Source organism: Chiloscyllium plagiosum, unplaced genomic scaffold (assembly GCF_037043375.1).
Source record: "Chiloscyllium plagiosum isolate Xiang-an unplaced genomic scaffold, Cpla_swu_hap1 HiC_scaffold_53X, whole genome shotgun sequence".
NCBI classification, from domain to species: Eukaryota; Metazoa; Chordata; class Chondrichthyes; order Orectolobiformes; family Hemiscylliidae; genus Chiloscyllium; species Chiloscyllium plagiosum.
In genome coordinates this window covers 17,667,424-17,686,094 of record NW_028270191.1, presented here as the reverse complement: position 1 = coordinate 17,686,094, position 18,671 = coordinate 17,667,424, and the positions used below count along the sequence as shown (strand labels likewise).

Below are 18,671 nucleotides of genomic sequence, written 5' to 3'. Positions count from 1 at the left end.
TGAGATAAAGTTGGACTTAACCCAGGATGACGAACAAAGGGAACATTCGAGTCCTAGGGACATGGGTGCTAAATGTATGCAATGGGGGAGTAGCTGCAATATGGGGAGTATACTGATTTGATTTATTGTCATGTGCACCTAAATACAGTGAAAAGCTTTGTTTGTGAGTAGTCCAGGCAGATCATAAGCAAGGAAGTAAGGACATACATATTATGGTGCTTGGACAGACTGCTACACTGCACAGGAGGTGTGCAAAGCAAGATCATTAACAAGATCAACATTATTTGAATTTATAGAGTCCATTCATAAGTCTAATAATGGCAGGATAGAAGCTGTTCTTGAACATGTTGATGTATGTGTTCAAGCTTCTGTATCTTCTGCCTAACAGAAGAGGTTGGAAGAGAGTATTACCAGGGTGGGAGGGTCTTTGATGATGTTGGCAGCCTTTATGTGGCAACGACCAGTGTAAATGTCCATGGATGCAAGGTTGGTTTTCATGGTGGTCTGGCTTCTGTAGTTTTTTTATGGTCCTAGACAGAGCAGTTGCCGTACCAGGCTGTTATGCCACTGGGGACAATTAAATAATGCAAAAGGCTAGATCAGACAGTTTGTTGAATGATTTTGCAGAAAGCCAGCAAAAGAAACTGCAGCTTTGAGCCGAGATAGATGACTTTCAAAAGGAGATAAACAGGCTTACAGAGAAAAATAAGTATGGGGAGGCATTTAAACACAATCATGTGGAGAAAGGGGCATTGAAAAAATGTATAGTGATTTTAAAATCTGCTATGAACATGTTGTAGAGAGCAGCACAGGAAAAGAAAAGCAACACTGGAAACCATATGAAGTGTCCAAAGCAGATAGAAAAGCTACAAAGCCAGCTCACCACTCAGAGAGTAATAGTGTGTGCTTTTGGACCTGAAAAGGGAGAGAAGCTAGTGGCAGAGATGCGGACTGGGGAGGTTTGGCATGTGGATTTGCTAGGTACAGCCAGGAAGATAAACAGGAATGGGACTCCTTGTTCCCTTTTGAGAGAAAAGGGAAGGACCCAGCCCCATCTACTCCGAAGACACCTGTAGTGACAAGCTGCACAAGAGGGGGGAATACTTAAGCAAATACTGCCATGTTAGTAGATAATTTAATTTACGGGGACAGCCCATGAATGTCATGTGATGATAGCAAATTATCCCAAAGGACCATTTGTATCAAAACAAAAAGGAGGGAGTATTGATAAAAGGAACATAGAAAATGAAAAATTATCCTTAAAATGTTTCTTGGAATGTAAAGCTACTGTGTGCTTCTCTCTCTATTTACAAGTCTTGGGAAGAAGAGAGAGCGAGAGCAAGAGAAAGACTATCTTTTATGTTTGACCAAGATAATAACTCTTCCCTTTCAGGATGCGAATGTGAGTTCCCGTAGATGTATCTTCGTTTGTTGGTTGTTAAATGTTGTCTTCTGTAATTTGTGTGTTTTGTCTTGAAGCTCGAGATCTGAAAATACTTTGAATTTAGTTTGTAGTTTGGGAATGTATGGTGATTTGAAATTGTGACATGTGCCTGTGTCTGTGTGGAACATGTATGGTTAATGTTAGGCCCTTTGAAGGAACTTTTAAGTGGTTGTGTATAGTAAACATCTGCGACAAAATGTTGACTTCAGATTTTGTTCTTCAAGCTTGATAAAAATTTACCTCTTGGAATCGGCTACAATTGATTAAATTTAATTGAAGAAGTAAAATTAAGTCAAAAGATATAACTTATTTTCTCTTTCCTCAAATTAATGTACTATCTGTGTTGTGTTTGGATTGATGAAAGAAACCTGGGAAAATTTTAATTTTAAAAAATTTATGTTTAAATTATCATGTTTGGAATTTTATTTTCTGGCCAGAGTGAACTTGCAAATAATGTTTTAATACAAGTGGACCATTAATTCTGGATAAGATATGCTCATTATAAATGTACTTTGGTGTGAAAGTGTCCAAGAAATAGAGAAATTGGGATTTTGGAAATGCAATTCTCTTTGAAACAAAATGATCTGATGATATATTCTAAAAATGTGAAAAAAACTATTAGATTCTCCTCTTTTTAAAACTTCTCTAACAAAGAAGGACGGCTTTTCCTTTGGTAATTATAACACACTTATTTCTGTACAGGAGGAAGAAAGGCTGTTGATGTAATTGCATCCAGAGGTTTTCATCCTGCCCCCTTCAATCACTTTTGCACACTTACATCAGTATCCCAAGAATATGCCACCACTGCTAATTAACCCATTCTGCATGAAGTGGAATAGATAGATACTGTTTGTTTTCTAGATAACTGAAGACACTGGAGGCTTTTGCCAACAGCTTTGAATTTCTGAACCTGTCTGCAGACTTTCAACGTCGCAACATAGTGATGGATGAGGGACCCTCAACCTATCAAGCCATTTGCTGACAATACATCTTAGCATCAGAGAACTACTGTGAAAACATTAAATGTATGGAGTATCAGGAATTTCAAAACCACTACGCCTGGGGTATACTTAATATAATTTTTCTATCACAATATGCTTAAGACCCACTGGCCTGGCATTCGAAAACATTTAATGGGAATAGTTATCTGAAAATTTTAAATAATTCTGTAAAATGATAAAACAGATGCACACAGTCTCAGTGGTTTCAATGCATAAAAATTGCTAGTGTCTTTGAAGGACACTTTCAATTTGGACAAATTCACATATCAAATATCTAGAATTACATGATCATTCACTTAAAAAAAAGGGAGTGGTCTCAGAGTAGAAACGAACAAAGTATGTTGTTGCCTAAGTCAGACATAAATGTTTGACTTCTATTTTTAAATGTTATAAGAATACATTCCATGGACTACAAATCTCCCCAGGTTTCTAGAATTAGATAGGATTGTAAATCGCAAAATTGGATGACAGGAAGAGATTAAAGGTTCAAAGTTTGTGAGAAGATTTGTAGCTCGGGTGCTCGCTGCTGTGGTTCTGTTCGCCGAGCTGGAAGTTTTTGTTGCAAACGTTTCGTCCCCTGTCTAGGTGACATCCTCAGTGCTTGGGACCCTCCTGTGAAGCGCTTCTGTGGTGTTTCCTCCGGCATTTATAGTGGCCTGTCCCTGCCGCTTCCGGTTGTCAGTTTCAGCTGTCCGCTGTAGTGGCCGGTATATTGGGTCCAGGTCGATGTGTTTGTTGATGGAGTTTGTGGATGGGCCACTACAGCGGACAGCTGAAACTGACAACCGGAAGCAGCAGGGACAGGCCACTATAAATGCCGGAGGAAACACCACAGAAGTGCATCACAGGAGGCTCCCAAGCACTGAGGATGTCACATAGACAGGGGACGAAACGTTTGCAACAAAAACTTCCAGCTCGGCGAACAGAACCACAGCAGAGATTAAAGGTGGAGAGTAGTGGCAGAAGACAAAAAAATGGGCTGAAACGGCAATTGAAGTTAAATGCATTTTAGTGAAAGGTTATGTTTAGATGAGAGCACTAACGTGATAGCTTTCTTTTGATGCTGTTTGTATCCTTGTCTTTCCTTTTAAGTGAAATGAATTTGATAATTGAGCTACTACCCTAAGCATCGGGACCATATGTGGAGAAATAAGTAAAACCTCATAGATCTTTGATAAGATCATGAGAGTCAAGAATGCGTGACCATATCTCATGGTATTGGGATACTAACGTAAGTGTGCAAAAGTGATTGTTACCTAGGATGTAATGAACATGAGGGAATGTGTGACAAAAAATGCACCGAAGAATGGGTCTCAGACATGTACACCTACTTGACAAAAAGATTACAGTGGCCTTGAAGAACACAAAACAGAAATGACGAGACACTGACACATAATCCATAGAGAAACTGACTTAAAAACAAATAAATTATATTTCAGTGGAGGTGAAAAAAACAAACAAAATAAAAGATGTGATTGGCTATTCTGTTAAAATGTTACAGAAATGAAAGAATGTGGACTCTGGGAGGCGCGATAGTGAGCTGGAGTGAAAGGGCCCATCAGATGACATAAATACCCTGGATAAAAAAGGAAAGCAGAAGCAAAAGAATAAAGCCTGATGAATGAGTTGTAATTTCTCAGAGTTGTATTGTTTCCCACCATATATACATTGTAGCTCACTGGGGTATTTGTACATGGAGGCAGTTAACACTCAATGATACAATCATTCACAGAATTGGCAAGGAAGGAAACATATTGAATAAGTATCCTCAAGCCAGATACAGATGAAGAGAGCTGGAGAAATTTTTGAGTTCATGTATGATGTTAGTTTACTGTTATTGAGTGAGGTGATCTGCGGACAGAGAACTGGAAGATTTTTTTTTAAATTAAGGAGCATGAATCTGAATTTATAACATTCGTAAATTGCAGAATTTGAATATAGTGAGTTTTAGAACAAGATATGCAAATAGATTAACTGAAAAAAGAAACATGTAGACAATTTGAGTAGATCAGTCCATTCACAGACCTCAGACCTGGTCACTGGGAGACAAACCTTGCCTTGTACGAGCAATAATGAAGGAAACACAAATTGTGAGAGAGGCAAAGGAGATAATCCATTAATGGACTAAACAAAGTAGAGCAATTAGAACTCATGCCAATAAGGCAAATGAGGTATTGCATGACCCTGTTTTTGGAGTAAATTTTGGACTTGGGGATCTAATATTCAAATACATCCATGGGTGAGAATATTTTTGCACGCGGCTGTAATATTGATCTTGTGTACACTGGTAATTGAAATACTCAAGGTGTATCAGCGCAGAAGGTGGAAAAATGAAATTATACAAAACTTATAAGTTGAAGTTCTAATGAAACAGAAAGGCCGATTGTAATTATAAAAGGGACGGTGTGAATTAAGTAGTTACTTTATTTTATTATTAAGTAGGCAGATGTAACACACCCACTGTGGGTAGATAGCAATCCCATGAGCAGTTAGCAGAGTGAAGGGAAAATTATGATCCGAAGAAAGGTATCTTTGGATCAAGAGAGAGGAGATGTTGGTTAGAGGCTGCTCACACATAAGACAGTAGCTATGAACTGAGGTTACCCAGGCCTTAGCTGCTGGTTCATGCCAGATCAGCTCTGAGGGATGATATAAGGTGGAAATTGTTATTTGGTGGAAGAATAATGAGGTAATCTGAAAGGGTCCTTGGAGTGGGCTTATAGTGGAAAGATGAGCTGACAGTTAACAAGAATAAGACATCACAGTTCGGGATGATAAGGAAAAAGGATAAAAATGAAGGATTTCATCGTGCCATCAGTGAAAACTCCAGACTGCAACCTTCGCAAAATCATGGACCCCACACTTGGAAACCATAATTCTATTAGTTTTAAAATAATGATGGAAAAGGATAGACCAGATCTAAAAGCTGAAGTTCTAAATTGGAAGAAGGTTAATTTTGACAGTATTAGGCAAGAACTTTCAAAAGCTGATTGGAGGCAGATGTTCGCAGGTAAAGGAACGGCTGGAAAATGGGAAGCCTTCAGAAATGAGATAACGAGAGTCTAGAGACAGTATATTCCTGTTAGGGTGAAAGGAAAGGCTGGTATGACAAAAGAGATTGAGGGTTTGGTTAAGAAAAACAAGGAAGCATATGTCACATATAGACAACACAGATCGAATGAATCCTTAGAAGAGTTTAAAGGCAGTAGGAGTATACATAAGAGGGAAATCAGGAGGATAAAAAGGGGACATGAGATAGCTTTGGCAAATAGGGTTAAGGAAAATCCAAAGGGTTTTTACAAATACGTTAGGGACGAAAGGGTAACGAGGGAGAGAATGGGGGCCCCTCAAAGATCAGCAAGGCGGCCTTTGTGTGTGTGGAGCCGCAGGAGATAGGGGAGATACTAAACAGGTAGTTTGCATCAGTATTTACTGTGGAAAAGGACATGGAAGATATGGAATGTAGGGAAATAGATGGAGACATTTTGAAAAATGCCCATATTACAGAGGCAGAAGTGCTGGATATCTTGAAACACCAAAAGTGGAGAAATCCCCAGGACCTGATCAGGTGTACCCTCAAACTCTGTGGGAAGCTAAGGAAATGATGGCTGAGCCCCTTACTGAGATATTTGTATCATCGATAGTCACAGGTGAGGTGCCAGAAGACGAGAGGTTGGCTAATGTGGTGCCACTGTTTTAGAAGGGTGGTAAGGACGCGCCAGGGAACTACAGACCAGTGAGCCTGACGTCAGTGGTGGGCAAGTGGCTGGAGGGAATCCTGAGGGACAGGATGTACATGTATTTGGAAAGGCAAGGACTGATTAGAGATAGTCAACATCACTTTGTGCATGGGAAGTGATGTCTCACAAACTTGATTGAGTTTTTTGAAGAAGTAACAAAGAGGATTGATGAGGGCAGAGCGGTGGACGTGATCTATATGGACTTCAGTAAAGTTTGACAAGGTTCCCCATGGGAGACTGGTTAGCAAGGTTAGATCTCATGGAATACAGAGAGAACTAGCCATTTGGATACAGAACTGGCTCAAAGGTAGAAGACAGAGGGTGGTGGTGATGGGTTGTTTTTCAGACTGGAAGCCTGTGACCAGTGGAGTGCCACAAGGATCGATGCTGGGTCCACTACTTTTCGTCTTTTATATAAATGATTTGGGTATGAGCAGAAGAGTTATAGTTAGTAAGTTTGCAGATGACACCAAATTTGGAGGTGTAGTGGACAGTGAAGAAGGTTAACTCAGATTACAATGTGATCTTGATCAGATGGGGCAATTGGCTGAGAAGTGGCAGATGGAGTTTAACTTAGATAAATGCAAGATGCTGCATTTTGGGAAAGCAAATCTTAGCAGGACTTATACACTTAGTGGTAAGGTCCTGGGGAGTGTTGCTGAACAAAGAGACTTGAAGTGCAGGTTCATATTTCCTTGAACGTAAAGTCGCAAGTAGACAGCAGAGTGAAGGTATTTGGTATGCTTTCTTTTATTGGTCAGGATTTGGAGATGCCAGTGTTGGACTGGGGTGTACAAAGTTAAAAATCACACAACACCAGGTTATAGTCCAACAGGTTTAATTGGAAGCACACTAGCTTTCGGAGCGACGCTCCTTCAGGTGATTGACAATCAGGGAATAGGTTAACAAGTGCAATTCCAGAAACTACAAGGTTATAATCTCACCATCAGGAATTAACCCCAAATGGAAGTTAATCAGTCCTGCAGTTGCAGTTAAGGAGAAGTAATAAAGTACATTTGTCTTTAAGAGTGTACAACATAACCACTTGTAGAGGCTATTACCAGTATGTGCTGCAAATATTCAAACAGACTAGTATTTATGCAACCTGCACAAGCAATGAATCATGAAATGTTGCTCTTTTATAGTCAGTAGCAAGAGGAACTTTAGTGATGGAGATTTGCACACCCTCTCACCTGGTCCTCACTATGCTCTCCTAGATCCCAATGCTCCATGATATTGACTTGGAAATCCTTAACATAGCTTTCAAATTCCATCACTTTATCATGCAGTTGCTTATTTGCTTGCTTTGAAGACAGCTGGATTAAAGTGTGGGGCTCTTAGATTGCAGAGACAAATATCACAGATCTATCAAATGATTGCTCCAAATTTAAACGCAGTGTTGTGGGGTGTATGCACACAAGTCTTATCCTGTATCATTTCTGGAGAGATCAAATTGCACGAATAACGTTATTAACCTTTTCCATTTTCTCTAAAAGAAACTCCCCAAATCAATAACAATGACACTGGAACAGTTGAGAAAAAAATTGCTAACCTAAAGAACAGCAATTTCTTTAATAAAATTCAACATGCACAGTGCCAATGTTCTGGCACTTGGAAGATGTAATTAGTCATATATGGGATAGAGACAGTACAGCAAAAAGAAAACATGATACAGCCATGATTGGGTTTGCACCTCCCCTTCAAAACAGTTTTGAAATCACATACACTGCTTATGTGTATGTTAAAGTTATGACGATGCTGCTCCTTTAACAAGGTTATGGTGTCCTTGGCTTTTTTTTCAGAAGGATTGTAAAAGACACAGACTCCGAAAAGTCTGAGTTGAAGGGTTTTAGGACCAGTTTGATTATAGCTAACAGATACTGCCTCAAGAAACAGACTTTCAAGTTTTTGAAAAAACACTTGTGCAATGAAAGGAGAGTGGCCAGTTCTCCAAGCTCAGCTTTTCTCTCATTTGGTTTGGTTTGGTTTGAGCACAGTAGAGTGGAAAAGACTGCTGGACCCAGCGAAGCAGGTCCAGGCTGACTCTCCCCCTCTCTGACCTTTCTCCTGTAAGTCCTTGTGTTTGATGTTACCTTTTGTACCAAGGGGTATTTATGGGGATTGTTGCAAGTATTGGGAACAGCATCATTAAGTTGGTATAGTATATGGATTTTTGGAGAGGTTAAGTTATTCTATATTCTGTTCTCTTTTGTTTGTGTTTCATTCGGTAACCTTGTGAATAAATTCTGTTTTGTTTAAAACTAAGTGGTTTGACCAGCTGTATCCCTCCTGGAACATCCACATTTACACCTGCTTAAAACAACGAGCAACGTTAGGGTCTGGGCTACTTCCTTGAAATGTTTTGAGGGGGTCCAGCCTGGTCCATAACAAAGTATGGAATGTTTTCAGTGCAGCATATTGTCCTGTTTATTCCATGGTCATGATAATATTTCTCCATGACAACTCCACTACCTTTGAGCAGTTTTCAATAAAAATCAAAATCCATCCTTGATCTTAAGTTGCAGCTGAGGCTCAGCTAGCAGTAATTTTGCCTTAGGGTCAGAGGTTGTTGGTTCAGCAACCAAAGCCTTAAACTCAAAATTCTTTGCTGACAACCCAAATGAGATGTTAAAGTGGAGCCACATTTGCCTTCTAAGGCGGATCCCATAGAGCTCTCTCAAAAAGGAGCAGCACGCTAAAGTACCTATTCGAGACGGCTGAGGGAATCCCTGATGGACTTGACCTATGGCCTCTCTTGGTTCGTCCCGCAGATCATACTCTGTGATAGTCTGGAATATAAACCTCTTAAAAACAGTTTAGTTTAAATTATTACCTTTATTTACCAATGGTATCTATGTTATTACACAATAACATAGATACCTACAAGCCAGGCTTGAGCTAAGGTTCTAAAACAATGAGCAGAGTAGTGGCTCTTGCCCCTAAGAGCTCGCTCAGGCTACTCCCCTTATTGCTGCAAACAAACTGGCTTTATACAGAAATTGGTATTAAAATTACAAAAACACCACATGTCCTTCATCAGATAAGCAGCAATAAAATGGCAAAAGTTTGCAGAGGAAGAGAAACGCATTGACAGGTGTGTGTACACTTGACTATTTAAGCTACATGCACATCAAAGTGGGAAACCTTGATCTAGCCAGGCCCAAATGGCTGATTGCTTTGGCGAGATAACCTTCCCTTTTAACAGTACATCATAACGAAGGATTAGTCTAAACTATGTGGAAAGGTCATGGGGTCACCTCGCTCAGCTGACATGTCCAGTATCATTGTCCTACAAAATGGCTGTTTCTTTTAAAATCATCTTAGATTCCCAGAATGCAACTTAAATTCATAACATTCCCAAATCTCGAACTCAGGAAACAATACACACGTTCAATCCATAACAAGCCAGTGTTCACTCAAATCGGACCATAAAGGGTTAATCCTTCCACCAGCTTCCATCCTGTCTGTCTGTCTCTCGGTGTGTTTGAACCCTTCAGTTAGTGAACATAATTTACAGAAGAATGTTTTTCTCTCTCTCACTCACACATGAACATCGTCCAACTTTCAGCCTTTGTGTTTTCCTAGCCTGTAAGGGTAGTGAGACATTCACTTCCCAGAACAGTCAAGATGAGGGAGCTGAGCTTCATAAATTCAAATCTGCTCAGTGTGGTATACATGAAAATGTATCAGTATTGTTCCATTAAGTGCATATTCCACTCAGCTTATTAAATTACAAGTTCTTTTCCTATTGAGTATGAGTTTTGTTAAGAGTCTTCGATACAAACCAGCAATTTAATCCGACATCCCACTGTGAAATATGCAGGCCTCCAGTGTTAGAAGGAAGTAGTGCCACACATTCCACAAATGAACAAATATTATCACCCTATTTACACCAATCCAGTGACACTAAGAACATATGTCCCTAATTCTTCTGCACAATAGAACAGGCACCCCACCCCGTGGCTGAGCGCTTTCCAGCATCTCCTTAGCAGATGTAAGGCTACCACCTTTCTCAAGTGGAGTCTGGGGTAATCTCCTAAATCAACATCGCAAAAACAGTTTATTTTGTCATGTTAACTTGCCATTTGTAGAACCTTGCTGTGCCCAAAATGGCTGCTGTGTTTTTGACATTATAATAGTGACTACATTTCAAAATCATTGTTGAGGTGCTTTGAAACATCCTGTGGTCATGAAAGATGCAGCATATGTGCATGCAGGCCATTATTTCTTAATTTTCCCCACTCTCATGTAAACAATACAGACTGCCTGCATGTCTCTCAGAGGGGAAGGGGAGCATGAAATCCTTTCATTCACGTGACTGATGACAGCCCTGGGGATGCTCAGACAGTTTATGCATCAAGTGCTGCCAGCTGAGGCATAGCTGGGGTAAAGCTGAAGCGTTCAAGCAATCTGAATGAGAAATTATGTTCCAGCTCAGTGGAGGAAATAAGGCAGCTCCATGTAACATCTGTGTTTACAATTTAGTCAGTCAACCTTCATGATTTATTTCTCAGCACTCCCAATATACCTGGGTCTCCACAGCCTGCTACAATTCTTTCCTAACCCATTGGTGACTTCTCATCTGTAACATTTTGTTCCTTTCTGAAACGAATTATCCAGGTTGTATTCTTTTCCCTTAGAACTGTTCTATGGCTACAACATACAGATACACATTCATAGCTTTCAGTGTACTTAGTAGAATCTAAACAATATGTTGTGGAGGTGAGTAAAATTTATAGGGTAGATTGGATTATGGATGAACATCGGAATCAATTCCAGCAAACAGTGTTTTGTGTGTACTTGGTTTAAAAATTAACTAGCAATTCTGGATGAGTAACAAATTAGCACAAAGGCTTTTGTTCAATGAAAAGTCAAGCACTTAACAGTCAGGGAACAACAGGGAATTCAATAATTAGGAAGGCCAATTCTTCCCACGTTAGGTTCTCTGGCCAGAAAGACCCTATAAATCGCCCATGGCAGCCATCAACCTCTTATGCTCCAACCCTACCAGAATAATCGAGTTTAGATGCCACAAATCAGCCACCAAAAAGGAATGTGCCGTGTAATTTTAAAACCTAGTGAAGTGCTGCTTTTGTGTATACTGTATCATGATTACTTAATATTTGCTTGGCTGGCGCTCTATGTTTTGATCACTCCATCTGAAGATGAACTTCTACATCTTGTTTTCTTGTGTTTTTTTTCCCTGAAGGCAAGTCCGACCCATAGTGCCATGACCTCCACCATGGTAGGGCAAGGAGACAAGGTAAATCCACTCCAATTGGAAAGAGGATAAAAGCCCATTTTGTTGCCACCAATCTCATCCATACTCACTGTCCAGCCTACTGGCTCTTTGCCATGACAATGTGCAATTTTACATATATGTCATAATGTATAGTGATGGCAGAAGCTTCAATTTCCTTCAATCACATGATTGATGAGGAATCTCTCTTAGCCTTGTCACCTGTCATTGGCACACAGTCACAGAGATGTACAGCATAGAAACAGACTCTTCAGTCCAACTCATCCATGTCAACCAGATATCCTAAATTAATCTAGTCCTTTTTTTTTGCAAGGTTTGTAGCTCAGGTTGAGGTTTGCTCGCTGAGCTGTAGGTTTGATATCCAGACGTTTCATTACCTGGCTAGGTAACATCATCAGTAGCGACCTCCAAGTGAAGCGGAAGCTGTTGTCTCCTGCTTTCTATTTATATGTTTGTTCTGGATGGGGTCCCTAGGGTTTGTGGTGATGTCATTTCCTGTTCGTTTTCTGAGGGGTTGATAGATCTCGATACCATCTATGTGTTTGTTTATGGCGTTGTGGTTGGAGTGCCAGGCCTCTAGGAATTCTCTGGCATGTCTTTGCTTAGCCTGTCCCAGGATAGATGTGTTGTCCCAGTCGAAATGGTGGTTTTGTTTCATCCGTGTGTAGGGCTACGAGGGAGAGAGGGTCGTGTCTTTTTGTGGCTAGCTGGTGTTCGTGTATCCTGGTGGCTAACTTTCTTCCTGTTTGTCCTACATAGGACAAAACCAACGTCATCTACAAAATTCCATGCAAGGACTACCACAAACACTATGTAGGACAAACAGGAAGAAAGTTAGCCACCAGGATACACAAACACCAGCTAGCCACAAAAAGACACAACCCTCTCTCCCTCGTAGCCCTACACACGGAGGAAAAAAACCACCATTTTGACTGGGACAACACATCTATCCTGGGACAAGCTAAGCAAAGACATGCCAGAGAATTCCTAGAGGCCTGGCACTCCAACCACAACGCCATAAACAAACACATAGATCTAGATACCATCTATCAACCCCTCAGAAAACGAACAGAAAATGTCATCACCACAAACCCCAGGAACCCCATCCAGAACAAACATATAAATAGAACGCAGGAGACAACAGCTTCGCTTCACTTGGAGGTCGCCACTGATGATGTTACCTAGCCAGGTAATGAAACGTCTGGATATCAAACCTACAGCTCAGTGAGCAAACCTACACCCTAATCTAGTCCCATTTGCAAGCATTTGGCCCATTTCCCTCTAAACCCTTCCTATTCATATACCCATCCAGGTGCCTTTTAAATGTTGCAATTGTACCAGCCTCCACCACTTCCTCTGGCAGCTCATTCCTTAGATATACCAACCTTTGCGTGAAAAGGTTGCCCCTCAGGTCCCTTCTAAATCTTTCCCCTCTCACCCTAAAGCTATGCTCTCCAGTTCTGGGCTCCCCCACCACAGAGAAAAGACCTTGTCTATTTATCCTATCCATGCCCCTCATAATTTTATAAACCTCAATAAGGTCACCTCCCAGTGTCTGATGCTCTAGGGAAAACAGCCCCAGTCAATCCTCTCCTTATAGCTCAAACCCTCCAACCCTGGCAACTTCCTTGTAAATCTTTTCTGAACTCTTTCAAGTTACACAGCAGCCTTCCTGTAGCAGGGAGACCAGAATTGCACACAATATTCCAAAAGTGGCCTAACCAATGTCCGGCACAGCCGCAACATGACCTCCTAACTCCTGTAATCAATACTCTGACCGATAAAGGAAAACATACTAAAAAACCATGCACTTATCTGCTCCTCTGCTGTGAGCTCTCCCACACACGTTCTTCCAAGGTCAGCTGTGAATTTCAGTGCATGTGTCAGAAGAATATGAAGGCTGATATTCAACCTGTTTATCTGTAATTTGAATGCATTTGCTTTAGCCATTAAACTCTGGAATGGGACTGGAACCCAGAATTTCTGACTTAAAGGCAGGGATGCTACCCACTGCACCATACGACCTCCCTAACTTCTAGCTATCTGTTCTAAATTTAACTTTTTAACAGACCCATTGTCCAACTATAAAATCAGCCTTTCGATGTTTCTTTCCAGATTGAAATCCAAGCTTCTACAGCCTTCTCTCATAACCCAGACATTCGATGATACAAATGAACATTCTATAACCAGTCACTCCCTTGTTTCTCAGTGAGTAGAATTGAGCACAGTATTCAAGGTGTGGTCTGACCAGATCTCCACACAATTTGCTAATGACTTTTGCTGACTTCTATTCTACAATTTTGGTTTTAGTGCTCAATATTATATTTCCAGTGGAGCACAGCAGGCCAAAATAATGAACAGAAATTTGAAAATGATAATATGTTGAGCTGTAAGAAAGGTTATTTCCTCTGTTTGTGGAGTCAGTGGCACAGGTTAAACCTGCCAGTGAGGTAAGGGAGCAGAATCATTTGGAAAAATATCTTCACTCAAAGAATTGTTCCAACAATGAATGTTTTGCGGATCAATGGTGCTGGAAGAGCACAGCAGTTCAGGCAGCATCCGAGAATGTTTTGCGACAGGAAGTGACTGAGACAGAGAGCACAGTATCTTTTAATAGAAAGTCAAATAAACATTTGAAACAGGACAACAGAGACAAAGCAATGCAGTGAGATTAGCTTGGAAATGCTGTCGAAAAGAATCAGCATAAGCACAATGGGCTAAATAGACTGTGCAAACCTTCGTGGATCCTGAGTTAGGGAAACCATAAAATATTATGTCCTAGCTCTACATACAGCTGAATAATTTCTGCCTCCTGGCTAGGGAGGAATAAACCAAGGTTGCTTTGAGTCCTGATATTGTCTTTTTAAAACAGATAAACTGACTTTGCTGACATACTCCTGCAAGATGAACTTTCCAGACAGTGCCTTCAGGAGACAAGAACTTTTATTTTAAAGAATAAACACGAAGACAAAGTTGAAAAACATGACAGCCCATCACTATCTTCTCAAGGGCAACTAGGAACGGACAATAAATGCTGGCCCAACCAGCAAACCCCAGCATCCCATGAATGAACATGATCAAAAAGTGTTATTTGTATTGCTCTGGAAATTAAGTGAATTCGATTGAATTCACCTCAGATGTTTGGGGAAGAATAAAGGTGTGTTGAAGAATTTTGTTAATAAAACAGTTTCAAATACCAAAGTCATGTTTTAACACCTCACCCATGAAATACGTTCTACTTGTAAATCCGGAGCCTGATCCCCACTTGGAACAAGTAACACAGGAGACACAAAACCTTTGTGAATGGCCTGAGGTCACCTCATCTGATGATAGTTCGATCGCAGCACGATCTAATTGAAGTATTCATTATAAGAACCAATTTTGACATGTTTTAGTAAAGTTACTTTTATTCTTTAAAAATGTGTCACTATAATTAGTGGGCGTTGTGGGCGGCACGGTGGGCAACAGGGGTTAGCACTGCTGCCTCACAGCGCCAGAGACCCGGGTTCAATTCCAGCTTCTGGCGACTCTCTGTGTGGAGTTTGCACATTCTCTCCGTGTCTGTGTGGGTTTCCTTCGGGTGCTCCGGTTTCCTCCCACAGTCCAGACAAAATGCGCAGGTTAGGTGAATTGGCCATGGTAAATTGCCTGTAGTGTTAGGTGAAGGGGTAAATGTAGGGGAATGGGGTCTGGGTGGGTTACGCTTCGGCGGGTCGGTGTGGACTTGTTGGGCTGAAGGGCCTGTTTCCACACTGTAATGTAATCTAATCATAACTATTTAAGTCACTCGAAAATCAAACCGCGCCTTTTACCTCTCTGATGATGATCATCATATTTTCGTCGTCGGACATTTCTCTCGACATGATCCTTCGCCGGGAATTGCCCGGGGTCCCCATCATTCCGCCTCTATACTAAACCTCCTGTTGCTTTTCGAAGATAAATTGATCAAAGAGTTCTTCAGGACGCCAGAGGCTTTGGAGAAACTCTCCACTGAGGAGATTTACTTGGCGCGCAGTCCGGTCAGATCCATGCCTTCATTCACTACAACGTACAGCATTTCCCGTCTCTGGCCCGATTATGCCTATTTAAATAACGAAAACAGTGACTTTAAAAGGCTCCTCGCGCAGCCACTCGAAAGGTATTTCAGGATTGCAACAGTACCAGCAGTCACGCCTGCAACTAGGCAGACAGTTGGGTCCTAGCGCACGGAATTTTAAAGACGGTTGGCCCCATATAATTTTTGAAAAAATACTTGCAGATTTTTGTCTAGAAATTTGAATGGGAGAGCCAGAAGGAGGTTGCAAAGCTGATTTTGCAACCCCTAGCTACACACACCCCCGCTCCCAAAATAAAACAGAGTTACAGTTCCTTCCTTCTCCAAAAGGAAGGATGCGAGTCTTGACATGCCTTTGCAGAGTTCGGCAATAGGCAATCCAATAGATATTATAACTAAAGGTAAAATTACAACAAGTCAAAACTAAACTTACAAAACTACATTAGCACGCCTGAAAGTATGCAGCTGTCATAAACAAGATGTACAATAATTAACGTGGGAACAGGAAAGTCGTCATTTAGCTACTCAAACCATGATTCAACTAGAGTCAAAAACTATGACATTGGAAAAGTACAGGTCAGGCAGCACGCGAGGCGCTGGAAAGTCGACGTTTCGGGCATAAGTCCTTCATCAGGATTCAACTAGATCCTGGAATGACCTCAACTCCATTTAATTCCGCATTCCTTAGTATCTCAAAAATCCTCTCCGCCTTGTAAACGCTAATCCCAAGTATTTCAGGGGACGATGGTTTAGGTGTACAGAAGCTCTGATCTGACGCAACTGGAGTATTCATTCACATTTGAGATACCAAACTTAAAGGAACAAAATGTTACAAGAAACTGGTTTGTATCGTCCTGTCTAAAAGAATTAGAGGTGACCTGGTTGAAGTGTTCTAAAAGGATTGAATAGGTTAAATATATATAAACTACTTCCACAAGGAGGATAATTTTAGAATCTTAAAAAAGGTAGCTCAGGTGGGAAGGTAGGAAGCATATTCAAGTTTGTAGAAATTTGGAAACGGAAATGCGAGGGACTTAATGTTTAACCATGTGTGATTACAATGTTAATAATTACTCCAGTTGTATCCATAATATTTACTAGAAACTGACTGTCTACAAAAATATTTTAGACAACAGGAAAGGAAGGGGGGAAAAAAATGTAAGGACATCTTTCAGATTGAAAAATTGTTTTTACAAATACCATGATGTACCCAAAAACAATACTAAAAACTTTCCTGCATACCTGGCACATTATAAAGCAACTCTAGCAATCCACTCAGATGTACGAAATCCCATATATCCAAACTTAATGCAATATCAGCAATACAGGAATGAATCTGGAATGTTATGACTTTAGGAATCTCAACACCAATCCTGAGCATATTGGATTCACACCCAAAGAGATAGAAACATGGAAAATAGAAGTCGGCTGTTTAGTATATCTAGCTCCGTATCCTGTTTGCATTCTTATAACTACAGCAGAAGAGGAGGAAAACAAATGGAATTTTACATTTATAGCAAAAAAAGGAAGGGTGTAAAGTTGGGAAGCTTTGCTAAATTATACAAGACCACATCGTGGAGTATTGCATATAAAACTTTGGGGAAAGGAGAAAGTGGTAGAGAAAGAGGAGGAAGGGGGATAAAGAATTGCATTGGAGACCATTAAGATAGATATCTATATCTAAAAACATGCTTAAAAAAGGGAATTAACAGTAGACTTAAAGGGACACGTGAGGCAATCTAGACCGAGAATGAGATTCAGTATTAGGATCGGGTAACAGATTTAACAGTCAGATGTTCAGCACTGAAACAGACCCTTTGGCCCAACTTGTCTATGCCAACTAGATATCCAACTGCCAGCACCTGACCCATATCCCTACAAACCCTTCCTATTCAGGTGCCTTAAGTGTTTCAATTGTCCTAGCCTTCACTTCCTCTAGCAGCTCATTCCATACACGTACCATCCTCTGAAAAAGTTACCCCTTAGGTCCCTTTTATATATCTTTGCCCTCACCCTAAACCTATGCCCTCTGGACACTCCCACCCCAGGAAAAGACTATTTATCCTATCCATGCCCCTCACATTTATATAAAACTTCCAAGGTCACCCCTCAGCCTCCAATTCTCCAGGGAAAACTACCCCAGCCTACATGAAAAAGGAATTACTCAAGGTTTGGAATCTGGAATTCACTGAGTGAGATGCTAGGATGAGTAAATTGGAGATGGAGTATAGGTTAATTTGTAATGGTTGAAGGGTTATGGAGAACAGACAGGAAAGTAGAGTTGAAGCAGAGAAGAGATCAACTATGATCATATTAAATGACATAAAAGGCTCAAGGGGCTGAATTACCTAACCTATGTCTAAACAGTAGGAGTATGTTTAAACCTAGCAACCAATTCTCCTTGAAAACATTCAATGTTTTGGCCTCAACTGCAGCAGAAAATATTATAGGCTCAATTCTGAGTGAAGACATTTTTCATCAGGCCTAAATTGCCCACCCCATATTCTTAAACTGTGATCCCCTGATCCGGACTGGAGTCATCAGGAAAATCCTTCCACTTAATCTAATCCTGTTTGGAAATTTATAGGTTTGAGATCACCTTATGCTTTAAACTCCAAATGAACAATTCCTGGGATGGAGGACTAATCTGGTCAGCCTCCACTACACTCCCATCATCAGAACATCCTTCCTCAGACCAAAACTGTTCAGAACACTAGATGTGTTCTCACCAAGGCCCTGCACAATTTCAGCAAGACATCTGTGGTGCTGTATTCTAATCCTCGCTATGAAGAGCAACATACCATATAATCTGCCTTTTTGCTACTAGAAAGCTCAAATTTAATCCAGATTATACTATCTGCCCACTCAAACTTGTCTAAATCATACCAACCCATCTCTGCATTGTCCTCCCAGTTCACCATCCCACAGCGACTGTGGAGTTTGCACGTTCTCCCTGTGTCTACGTGGGTTTCCTCCAGGTGCTCCGGTTTCCTCCCACAGTCCAAAGATATGCAGGTCAGGTGAATTGGCCATGCTAAATTGCCTGTAGTGAGAGGTAAGGGGTAAATGTATGTAGGGGTATGGGTGGGTTACGCTTCGGCAGGGCGGTGTGGACTTGTTGGGCCGAAGGGCCTGTTTCCACACTAAGTAATTTAAAATCTAATCTAACTGT

The 18,671-nt window shown here is 40.8% G+C and overlaps 1 protein-coding gene across 4 annotated transcripts in view; it reads right to left on the bottom strand.

Annotated features, from left to right (window-relative positions):
* Positions 1 to 16,272, bottom strand: part of LOC122543336 (uncharacterized) — a 44,281-nt gene extending 28,009 nt beyond the window's left edge. The window contains exons 1-2 of one of the 4 annotated variants that reach the window (XM_087985591.1): positions 15,933 to 16,272; positions 15,258 to 15,526 (exon numbers count right to left, since the gene is read on the bottom strand). In XM_087985591.1, coding sequence (XP_087841717.1) covers positions 15,258 to 15,344 — 87 coding nt within the window. In that variant the 5' untranslated portion in view covers positions 15,345 to 15,526; positions 15,933 to 16,272. Of the gene's footprint in view, positions 1 to 15,257; positions 15,845 to 15,932 lie in introns of those variants that run through there. The other 3 variants (XM_043681871.2, XM_043681869.2, XM_043681870.2) reach the window with 3 other exon arrangements.
* Positions 16,273 to 18,671: the final 2,399 nt, after the last annotated feature.